Source organism: Sitophilus oryzae, unplaced genomic scaffold, assembly GCF_002938485.1.
Source record: "Sitophilus oryzae breed Bouriz unplaced genomic scaffold, Soryzae_2.0 scaffold_1436_pilon_pilon, whole genome shotgun sequence".
In the NCBI taxonomy this organism is placed as follows: Eukaryota; Metazoa; Arthropoda; class Insecta; order Coleoptera; family Curculionidae; genus Sitophilus; species Sitophilus oryzae.
Window position 1 is genome coordinate 4764539 of NW_022146100.1, and position 12746 is coordinate 4777284.

The 12746-nt window shown below is 32.3% G+C and overlaps 1 protein-coding gene across 1 annotated transcript in view; it reads right to left on the reverse strand.

Annotated features, from left to right (window-relative positions):
* Positions 1 to 12746, reverse strand: part of LOC115876510 (synaptotagmin-16) — an 85752-nt gene that overhangs the window by 46335 nt on the left and 26671 nt on the right. Inside the window, exon 2 of the mRNA XM_030892311.1 lies at positions 9519 to 9752. Within this exon, the coding sequence (XP_030748171.1) occupies positions 9519 to 9752 (234 nt within the window). The remainder of the gene's footprint in view (positions 1 to 9518; positions 9753 to 12746) is intronic.

Consider the following 12746-nt stretch of genomic DNA (forward strand, 5'->3'; position numbering starts at 1 on the left):
AGTTACCATTTTTTCTTCCATAAAATTGATTAAGTGGTTAAAAAATAAAAATTTCTTATAAATAAAAAAAAAAAAAAAAAAAAAAAAAAAAAAAAAAATTAACTAATAATTATACCACTGCAAACCAGCAGCAGAAGTAAAGAAACACTGTAAAAGAACAGAGTTTGTATCAAAATGTATTCAAGAAATTAATAAGTCACCCTGTATAGTTATCAACAACATTAACTAAAATTGGAAACACTGGCTATATCGCCACGATCTTGGTGGACCCTCGTTTTAGTCTATTTTTTTGCTTCTCTTTTTCCCTCCAAGCAGTTGATTTGTTAGCATAGTTATTCATCGAGCACTCTGTTGTACTTTGTTGTATTTTATTCCAGATTAAACAATCTCACCCTTAAAATTTATATTGAACACTGAGTTAATTGATATTAAACATATCTCGTATATTGATCCATTAATAAACTTACCGGATAGTACAGTGATATTCTTTGAGGTGTTTTTAAATGCTTTCTTTCTCTGGGGCCATGTTTAGGAGATTTTTATCTATTTCCAAATTAAAAAAAAATTATATTGCAGAGCTAACCTCTTATATCATTATACGAGAGTATTCTGGGAGCCTGTTCATTCATTGGAAGTCCAGAATTTTCGCGTAAACTATCGAAGTAGGTAAGGGAAGAGTCGCTGCTATAATAATTAAATACTCTTAGGCAAAGATGTAAACAAGGGGTAATTAAAAATTGTGACTTACCATTAAATCTGTTTTAAAAACTACACAACAACAGAAGCATTTATATAGAGCCTTTCGAATGATAAAACAATAATTGCTGCTAACACATACCACCCCTAGTAAGGAGAAAGGAGAGAGGGCACATAATATACACTTGGTCGGTGTGTCTACGCTGAGGCTATCCGCGCGTGCGCACACCTTCATTTCATTCTAGAATGTAGACACAACAGTACACTATTACAAGTGTCTATATAGAATTATTTATGATTATGTGTATACGTCACATTTCTACAAGATCTGTACTATAAGCACAACTATAATACGAAAGTACTCACATTTATACATATGACTTTTACATTGTATGTCTCATATACCGACGTCAGATTTCAAGTCATTTTAATAAATTATTTGTTAACGTCTACCAAAAAAACTCTTTTCAGAATCTTGAAGTGCAGACAGTATACAACTAGTAAACACTGTCAATATAAACCTGCATGTATCTCATATGTATATGTTAGAACTAGATGAACACTTAGGTTCACTTTAACATGTTTTGTTGCTCATGTGTCTCCCTTGTAGAAACGTAATTTCATTTGGACGTGCTGTATGGGAAATAAGGGATTACCCTATTAGTGGATAGCGTTCGCCGTTATTTAGGTTCAAATAAACGGTACGCTATTACGGTATACATTTTAGCACGGTTGCCAAGTGTAATACTATTGGGTTAAATCCACTATAAAGAAAAAAAAAACAAGCTCGCTCAAAAGGGTAACCAAATAAAACGTCTTAAACACTAGTTTTCACTAAAAATATATCTTTGTAGTTCTTCTTTTGTCCTTCAAAATAATATAATCAACATAATTCATTGAGTGGACAAAAATTTGGCACGCCAAAGGATCCGGCATCGACATAGTCGTGACAGAATGCAACCCCTTATCAAAATTATATCTATTTCCTCCCGTCAGCATTTCGAACTCTAATAATATTTCAATATATTGAAATTTGTCATAATAACACAATTTTCACGAACCCCAAAAGAGAAAAACAAAAACTCAATTTGTGAGTTATTTTTGCAAACCGTTTTAACGTTTGACAGATGACGTGTTAAATAAACGGTTCAAAATCTAAAATGACAGTACCTGGCCAACAAATTTTGTCGGTTATTTTTCACAAACTGCGCATGATCAATATAACGTTTAGCGTTTTACGTCATTTACCAAATTAGGGACCTGAAAACTAATCTTTATGATCCAAATAGTAGTAGTTCTTATATCACGGAATTATTGGTACACTCTGCGTATACGCTTATTCAACATTTTTTCAGGCCGCTGCAAAAACTCTGAGAAAAAAAAATGTATAAACAATAGTTTTAACAAAAAAAAAAAAAAAAAACATTTTTAAAAATATTCAGAAATTATTTAGAGAAAAAAAAAAAAAAAAAAAAAAAAAAAAAAAAAAAAAATATTGTGCTGGTTTGGCGTTGTTTTCTATGTAATTTGACACCAAAGTAAAATAAATTCTGTCTCTCTTAGTTGTCGTTTTGAGTTCAATATTTTTAATTCTCATTCGTGTGATTGCTGATTAGAATTGGAGCAGAGAAATGGCTCAAACGAAATAGTAAATTTACCAACAGATTATTCAGGCTGAGGCGACAAACGCCATTAACTCCAACTACTTCCATTTAAATCCGAATAACTTATAAAAGGGAATACAAAAAAATTTTTCAAAAATGGAAGCAATTAAAAAAACGTGCGAGAAAAAAAGTGCTTTAACCTATTCTCGATGTTAAGTATCATTTATCTACCTTTGCGGTTAAAGTTTACATATTTATCTACTATTTTGATAGATATAAGGCAATTTTTTTTTTTTTTTTTATATTTAGCAGTAAAATGAAGAAACCTGTGGTCCGTTCGACTTTACGGGACACAAGAATTTTAAAAAAACAAAAGTTGTTTTTTTTTTTTTTTTTTTTTATTATATAATATATTAAATTCGAAATTAAATTTGCGGATTATCCAGTAAATTTTAATATTTGACTATAAAATTATGGTACTATTTGATGCTGCGGAGGAATTTTGACAGATGGCACAAATACTTAGCACAACATTGATGCGACTTAAACCTGTAGCCAATAGTTATGAGGCATATTTTTACGCCAAATTTTTTACAACGGGTCCCGGTCGCCCGGAGGATCGGCTGTCCCTACGGTGGCCGCCATCACGCTGAAAACAAAATGAAATTAATTTTGAAATCTGTGTTTTAATCCAAATCATTGAAAGCACTCAGATTTCGTGTATAAAACATAAAAAAATTACAGCTAAACACTCCCTCACCCATAGAAAACCTAACCACCAAAGCAATCCCCGAAATCTGCGTTAACCCCAAATTAAACAATCTAATAATACTTTTGCAAAATCACAGTTTAATTTTATAAAAATATAAAAACCACAGACTTAACACCCTCCGCAAAGAAAAACTAACCAAAGTAACCCAAATCCTAACCAATCTAATAATTAATCTTTGCAAAATCACAGTTAGATTTATTAAAATATAAAAACCACAGCTTAACACCCTCCACCAAGAAAAGCTAACCAAAGCAAAACCACAGGAACCCCTAAAAGAAAAATATCTAACATAACCTCACATTCAGTAGAAATTATATAAAAATAATTATATTGACAACGTCGCAAAGCGATGCGAAGGGCCGTTGATTTAATGACAATTCAAAGTCAAATGGTCTGCGTAGCTTCGGGGAATCATTGTTACATACATGTATTGTTTCTTAATTTTACATTACAAAGAGGTTTCTTTAGATTTTTTGTGCTTAAAACTAGGTCATCCAACATCTATATCGATGTAGTAAAAGGCTAGATTATTCGATGTTTCTACCTAATCTGTATGGAAAATTTAACGTTTTTAGTGTCCGTAATATCGACTGGAACCAAGAAATTTTATGTACCTCGTTTATTGTTATCTAACTACGTTACACATTATATTTCCATTCTGGATTTGAACAAAAAAATAAAAATAACTTACAGCATTTGGTAAAAGAACCGCACTGCAATCCAGAGGCAAACAGTCGCCCAATGTGACGCATGCTTTAATAGCCTAAACGTTAAAAATGCAAACGGTCCCCGTTGGCAAAGTTTCTGACGACAAATTAACCATCGATCTGCGTCTACAGACGGAGTAACTAAGCGAGAAAAAGTGGTGTGTTTTTAACATGAATTATTGCGACAAAGTGTCGAGGTTGGATATAGAGAAAAATTACGACGAATGTGATAGAAAGAGGAAGGAAGTCAGGTTGTGATAAAAAAATGCAATTTATAACGTTATCACGTTAATTTTAGATGAATACACCTACAATGTTTTTTTTTGTTGAATGTATTAAGAAGAGCTTTGTAGTATGGTTCTTTTTTGAGACATCAAAGAACCGGGACTCGAAATTATTAATTCCCGATTCTTTCAGCACATTCGGGACTCAGTAACAAAAATTAAAAAATTATTTTTTGCTACATGCGAAATTACAGGGTGGGTTAAATTCGACGCTTTTAAATGGAAACTCCCTTTTCTATAGGAGATAGACAAAAATTAATATCGGTGTCTGGAGCTCAATTTTTGTCAAAAACATGAAGGGGAAAACCGCATATCGATATCTGTTACCGTATCGGAGTTACGGGGTGTTTTTCAAAATTATGAATTTTTAACAAATCGCTGTAACTTTTTTGCTATGTAAAATTTTGTATTTTTATGCAAACATTTCCAAAGCACCTTTTTACGTAGAAGTTAATGGTTTAAGTATAATTTTTTTAAAATTAATAATTTAAGAATTATCAACAGAAAATTTTATTTTTTATATGGGACACCTTGTATATTTTTAATTTATTGAAAAGAATTTAAAATTACCTTTCCAAAAATATAACACACTTGATATTTTGCTCGATTCCTAATCGAGATATAGAGTATATAAAGATTCGCCCGCTTTAAATAAGTAAGCTTTGAACGGCACCGACTGTAATGCAAAAAAATTCTAGCTGTGAGCATCAATTAAAACGAAAATAATATTTTCTATGAGAGTTGCAGCATTTTATAACAATTTAAAATATATTTAACCAACATCAACACATTTAAACTATATCTAATAACAATAAAAATAAATAGCAAACCAAGACATGAGATTTTGCTAAAGGTGTTCGACATATCGACCGTCTTCTGTTATGGACAGACGGGGCAGTTTTTGAACATTTCTCGCGGAATTCATTAACTGAGTGGGGGTGAAAGATACCCTCTCATAACTGCTAAGTATTTCTAATTCTTGTCTAGATTATACGGAAGAATAAGGAACCTTTATTCTTCCGCAAATATATCCATAGGATTTGATCCATGGGCACTAAGTCAGGCGGCCTCGAGAGCCAACGCACAGTGCTTCGAACATATGGCTCTAGAGGACAAAAATGCAAAACTTCTCTTTTATTGTAGGTAATTTATTCAAACTACGTTTATTTGACACAAATGGTGAGTACTCTCATTGTACTAAATGACGATGTTCTTAGTCCCACGTTTATGAAAAAAAATCTTATAAATAATAAAAATGTTGGAGCTGTGTTCCATCTAAGGAAATAATAATTTATAGTATGAAAACGGTGTAAGTATTAAATAAATCCCTGTAATAAAAAAGAATTGAAATAACATTAGAACATGATTCCTACAATATTAGCCTAATATAAGATAAAAATGTTTCTCTTTAATAAAAAGAAACATTAATGTTATATTTAATTAAAAAAAAACTTAAGATACTATAAATTTACTTTAGGACAACAAAATGCATAGATCGTGACTACTCTGCTTCAGAAGAATCACTGCTGACAGAATCTTCCAAATTTAAAGTATCCAAATCACAGGTAGATGAAGTATCCTCACATATAAGATATTTCTGTACATCATTTTCTAATATGTTACTTGTTCGCGTTGTTACTGTTCTTTTTGTTGGTGTGAGGGGTTCGGATGTTAATAGTTACCTCTTTAATAGACCATATCCATATATTATTTTTTCCTTTTCTTGGGTATGAGGTTTTATAATAAATTGAAAGATGGAAACTTTTTTATGCGACGTTTCGCTCCAACATAGTGGGCTTTTTCAGGGACAAGTGGTGTCTCATTTGACTGGAAGGTTCATTAATATCTAATAAAGAACACATTTTTTGAAATACAAATAATTTTCAGTTCTTGTCCTTATGATCAAGCCAAGTATTAACCAGATCGGCATTGCTTATCAATTTTACTCCATCTGAAAAGTATTATAAAATAAAGTTCGTCGCAAGCAGACGCGGGTGAACTATACAAAAATTAAAAGTGTATGAATATGACAACAAAAATATTCAATAAATACGATATGTTTTTTTAAATGCCTTTTTGAAGTTTGAAAACGTAAAATTTTTATACCCATTTAAGAATCATCTTAAAAAATAAATAAAAACTAAACAATCACGAACTTGTTTAGAAATAAATTTAAAGTACATACCTTATTTAACAATATCCATAGTGGCTTTCAATTAAGTACGTACCGTTTAACTCCATAATATACAGAACTACTATAAAATGTTATTCTTTTCACTGATAAGATAATGATCGCAAAATTTATTTTTAGTGAAAATATTTGCTAACAAAAAACGCTGTTTATGAAAAATAATATACAGGATGGTTGAACATTGCTATAAGTATAAAATTACATATTCAGATATTAGTAAAGTTTAACTTTTTTTTTCGATTTTTGTCCATGGGACGAAGCACTGTGCAACGGCTGGGATCTTGGTTAGCTATTTAATTATTCTTGAAATTGGCTGCAAAAATTTTCTAATAACTTCAGCTTTCAGAGGCGGTGCGTCGTCTTGCTGGAAAAATATGTTTTCGAGTTCCATTAAGGGCATATCATCAATAAGGTGTCCAAAGCCTACTAGTTAAAAGTGGTGAACTTTTAAAAATTCCGTATGTCGAAGGGGATTATAACAAAATATCAAGTGTGCTATATTTTTGGAAAGTTAATTTTAAATTCTTTTCAGTTAATTAAAAATATAGAGGGTGTCCTAAATAAGAAATCACTTTTTCTGTTGATAACTCTTAAATTATTAATTAAAAAAAAATTATACTTAAACCATTAAATTCTACGTAAAAAGGTGCTTTGGAAATGTTTACATTGAAATACAAAATTTTCCATAACAAAAAAGTTATAGGGATTTGTTAAAAATGCACATTTTTGAAAAACACCCCGTAACTCCGAAATGGTAACAGATATTGATGTGCGGTTTTCACCATCATGTTTTTGATGAAAATTGAGAATTGATTCTATCTCTTATAGAAAAGGGTGTTTCCATTTAAAAGCGTCGAATTTGACCCACCCTGTACATTAATGCTTTCTAGCAATCGAAATCAAACTCTTCTAAATAACTGGTCTAATGCTATGGTAATCGCAAAACAATTTCCGATGAAAACGATCAACTTCGAGTGTCAAGCAATGGCGACAGCGCTGCCAGATTGTGATAGATTTATGAGATGAATCTTAATTTAAAAGTGACAAATAATATATTTATTAAATAATTTTTTAGAGATTTATGTTTTATTTTTAATTTAATAACTAATATTTTAGTAATTCATTTATTTATTTGATAGCTTATTTTACTTATTACATATTGGCAAAAACTAGTCCAGTATGAAGATTATTCTAAGCGTTATTATGGGTTATTTATTTATTTATTGCTGTACATCTTTCTTTTTTTTTTTGTGGGGAAAAATCTGCAAACCAGAGACCGTATGTGGTACTGTCGGGGTGGTTGAGGTACCTTACCGACTAAAAAACCTCCACAAGCCGCTTTGAATATCTCCCCGAGGAACTACCTTTCGGCATTACTTCTCAAGGAGGCGGTTTTACTGCGATGTTTTAGTTACTTCGTCTAGCTTCTTTCTCTTTTGCATCTATTAGTGTCTCCATAAAAGTGTGAACAATATTCCAATTTTCTGGGGATCGAATCATCTCTGGAACTAGATCGGAAATCTTAATTTTTGGGACTCTTAGTTTTTTGTATAGAACTCTTCGTTCAGCTGTCCATCGGTTACATTCCAAAAGGGTATGCTCCACCGTATCAGCATCGGAGTCGCCATAGAGACATCTCGGGCTATCAGCTAACTTTATTTTATGTAGGTAATACCTGAAGCAACCGTGGCCAGAAAGCAACTGACTCATGGCATAGCTCATTTCTCCATATGGGCAGCCTCCGCAGATATTGTCCTGTATCCACGACATACTCTTATGGCCAATCTTCGTTGCACTGCAAGAAGTTTCTCTCTATGACTCCGAACTTTGCAGGTTTCTCCCCAAATTTCGGATCCATACAAAATTGTAGATGCTTGTACAGCAGCTAGCACTCGGCGTTTCGTGTGACCCAAGGTAGACCAGTTTGGCATAATTCTGGATAACATGGCCCCCTGTTTTTCTGCTTTCAAAACTGTATGGCGGATATGCTCAGAAAAGCCTCCTCCCGCTTGGAAAACAATCTCCAAATATTTTATTGTTTTCTTTGGTACAATTATATTTTGTTTCACATGAAAACGTACACTGCGTGATTTTCGGTTACCAACCAAAATAACTGCCTCCGTTTTGTGCGGCGCTATTTCTAGTCCCACCTCATCCATCCATGAGCACACCTGCTCCGATGCTCTTTCCGCAGTTCTAACGAGGTCTTCGGTACATTTAGCCTTTACCATCAGCGCAACATCATCTGCATATGCTATGACTTCTACTTCTGCTGGGTATTCCATAAGAAGGAGTTCACCATACAGTACATTCCATAGTAAAGGACCCAGTATAGATCCCTGAGGTACACCTTTAGATACTTTAACTTCTGTATCCTCTACAATAACGCATCTTTCGCTTAGATAAGCTTTTATATTTTCCACTAAATATAAACTTATTTTCCAATGATATGTAAGCTCATTGATTATATTTTCCCAGTTAGCCGAGTTGAAAGCATTTTTTACATCCAAGGTAATCAACATAAGGATATCTCTGTTTGACGAGCTAGTATTCTTTAGTAGGTACTCTAATTGCCTGAGACACTTTTTTAAGAGGATCGATTGTACTGATTTTTTTTTGGAACCCGTACTGTCTCTCATTTAAATGATGTACATCTTACAATGCCATAAGTGATAATATCAAGTAAGAGGGCGTTATTAATGCGCAAACTAATAATCACAGAATTTAATAAAAACTAACGTAAAAATAAGTTTGAAAGTGGTGTAATTTGCTTACGTACTTACTTCTCTGACTGCAGGCAAGTGTGATAAAGGACCTTTATTGTCACGTTCTCGTTCAATATAGTTTATCAATTACTCACAAAGATTCAACAACAACACGATATTATACAAAATAATGACTGACAATTAGGATAATTGTCAAATAATAAACGACAACCTCGCTGAAAACGGCGCAATGTGACCAACATAGCGATAATAAAATTCGATTTAAACTAATTTTTGCAGCTTTAATCTAAATAAAATATCTGTTACAATAATTTGCTCTATAAAGTAAAATAAAGAGCTGTTCGCTATCTTAAATTATACAACAAATTTAAACATTTTTGCTAAAATTTTATTTAGTCAGGTTTATAGACTTTAGTGTCAATTAGTAATAATAATTAATAGTAAATTAGGTAAAATATATAATTTATTAATTTTATTAATTGTGATTAATAGACACTGAATTAGGTTCTAATGTAGTACATTATTTATTACAGCTTACCTAGCTTGGTTTTCGAAGTCTGGTTGGTGCTAACATTCGTCACGTGATGCGACGGTACCACCACAGGGTTGGGCACGGCCCTGGAAGCGATCGGAGGGCAGGCCTCGTCGCAGCAGTTCAAGGTCACGCCCCGCACGGTGCCCAACCACCAACCCTTGTTTTTGACGTAGAGCAGGAACACCAGCAGGATGGCGCCCAGGCCTGCGCAGGCCGCCAATAGCGTACCATCGTTCCCTGGAAAGAAAGGGAAATAAGTCAGATTTTGAGTCATTATAAAAACATATTAGCCTCCTGTACAGGGTGGTTCGAATTCGACATTTCGGAAACCGTAAGAGATCAGGATCGGTTAAATGGAAGCAAAGTTGCGCAATTTGATGCTCAATAAAATGCCGTATTGCATTTTTATTTTTTTAAATTTTTTTGCATAAAATATTCTAGTGATGGAATTTTCTGTACGAAACGTCGGCAAATATCAAAGTGACTATATACAGGGTGATCCGAACTGTATTCCGGAAACTTCGGCAGCATATTCTGCAGATAAAAATAAGTAAAAAAGTTCGTATAAATGTATGTCCTAAAATGCTTACTTTCGGAGATACAGGGTGTAGAAGTTTCAACTTTATTTCGATTTTTTTCAAATAAATTCTGAAGTAGCGTCAATATTTGGATGAAAATTGGTGTCTGGGAGTTTTTTGACATGAGAAATTTGATTTTGATGTCAATATGACTCATACTAGTAGAGGGCGCCAGCTACGTATTTTTTAACTGGTTTGAAGAGTAATAACTTTTCGTCCGTATCTGTATAAAACTACTGAGTAAAAAAATATACATTTACGACGTTTTCTAGGTGAAAAAGGTAAAAGTCGCTACGAGTAATGGTTTTCGAGATATTTGGAATCGAAATTATCAATACCTGTCATCATTGACATAAATTAAACATGTTGACTAAATAGTTATTAGACTGAAATCATAAATTTGAAATGTTTTTGTGCTAAAAGTTCAACAGAAACTGTTTTATCGTCATTTCTTGCAGAAAAAATTATGATTAATTTAAAAGAAATAAAAATTTCCCAAATTTATTATTTCAGTGGAATAACTATCTACTTAACTTGTTTATTTTTCGTCAATAATGACATGTATTGACTATTTCCATTCTAAATATCTTGAGAACGGTTGCCCGTAGCGATTTTTACAAAGATATATTTTTCATGTAAAAAGTCGCAGAGATGTATATTTTTTTACTCGGTAGTTTTATACAGATACGGACAAAAAGTTATTACGCTTCAAAACAGTCAAAACACATGTAGGTGGCACCCTCTACTAGCAGGAGTCATATTGACATCAAAAGTAAATTTTTCATGTCAAAAAACTCCCAGACACCAATTTTCATCCAAATATTGATGTTACTTCAGAAATTATTTGGAAAAAATCGAAATAAAATTGAAACTTCTACACCCTGTATCTCCGAAAGTAAGCATTTTAGGACATACATTTATACGAACTTTTTTACTTATTTTTTTCTGCAAAATATGCTTCCGAAGTTTCCGGAATACAGTTCGGACCACCCTGTATAGTGTTTTAAGAGTGATGAAAGGATTTAATTAAATTGAAAAAAAAATCAGGTCCGTATTTAAAAAAATTAAGTCGATGATGGTCGCCAGAAGTCGAAACGTCAGAGTCAATATTTAATCACACAGAGTTATAGAGCAGAAAAATGGCCATGAAAATGTGTTTTTCCTTTTAAGTTATCTTAACAAATAAAGCCAGGAAACACTAGAAAACAAAATTGAAAATTCCGTTTTTTGTTCGAATATATTCGGAAGTATTCGGAATTTTTCAAAATGCAATACGGCATTTTATTGAGCATCAAATTGCGCAACTTTGCCTCCATTTAACCGATCCTGTATCTCTTACGGTTTCCGAAATCCCAATGATGAGCGTCGAATTCGAGCCACCCTGTACACCGACATACAGGGTGAGTCTTAAATAAGTCCAAATATTTTCAGGACTGGTAGATCTCGATAAGAGAAACATATTTTCTCTTTACCGTTTTTCAAATAAGTTCAAAATAAACGATGGTTTTTTTAACGATGAAATTTTACTTTGAAAATACATGCTATTTTTTCCAACGCCACAATTTCAAACGTTCCAAATAATATAAAATGATTTAAAAGTCATACCTTGTATGTAATTATATATCTTTGAATAAGAAGACTAAGGAAGGAGCATAATGCTAACCATGTATTCATGCATGGTGGGCGGAAAAAGGACTCTAGGGTGGGGATCCTTGACAGTTCTGTTTGACGATTCATTTGACACATTTGAATTTGATTTGAATTTTTGTGGATTTGTCAGTCTTTACGGAGCTTATTTTATGTTATTTATTATTTATTCTACTACTGATAGTTGTATAAAGGTAGTAAATCTAAATGGAAATTGTGGCAGAATTTAAAATAACAGTGACACTATCGCGATTTAACGAAAAAAACTCTAAAATAGTTGGTTGTGTAGCGTGCGGTAGATCTCGGCAAAAATCGAGTGAAATAATGGAACAACTTTTCGCTAGTAAGTGACTATATAATATACATACGTGTAATAAACCGATCATTTATGAAATTCACTTAAATTAACTAATTATATATTTTTTCTTCCATTTTTGCTTTTATTTATTACTTGTCAAATATTAGATGTCAAAGAATTTAGATACGTCAATTTGACTTACCTGCTTCAATAGCGTATCGGATGTTTATGGTTATAAATAATTATTATAACTTATCTATTTTTATTAGAATTTTATATTTTTATAACAATTTTAATAACTACCAACATTTATTCACAACGTAAAATAAATAAAAAATTATAGAGTCTACCACACGTCTACCCTACATCATAGTTTTACATTTTTTAAATAAAATTAGAACGGCACTGATAAACCGGAATTTAAGTCCGCCATATTTGAGGCCCATCGCGGTGGACCTAAGATTTTTGATATGCTCCTTCCTTAGTCTTCTTATTCAAAGTTATATATCGAGAAACTATAGTTACGCTCGTGGAATTTGCCACTTTATGTTAGTTTAATAATATATTTTTTCGTACTTTTATTCTTAGGCGTAAAACATGCGTAAAAGAGCTTTACTTTTATGCCTAGGCGTTAAAACTATATTAAATAAATATATAAATAATAAAAATTTAAAAATATTGTCATTCACGTCACAAAAAAATTATAAT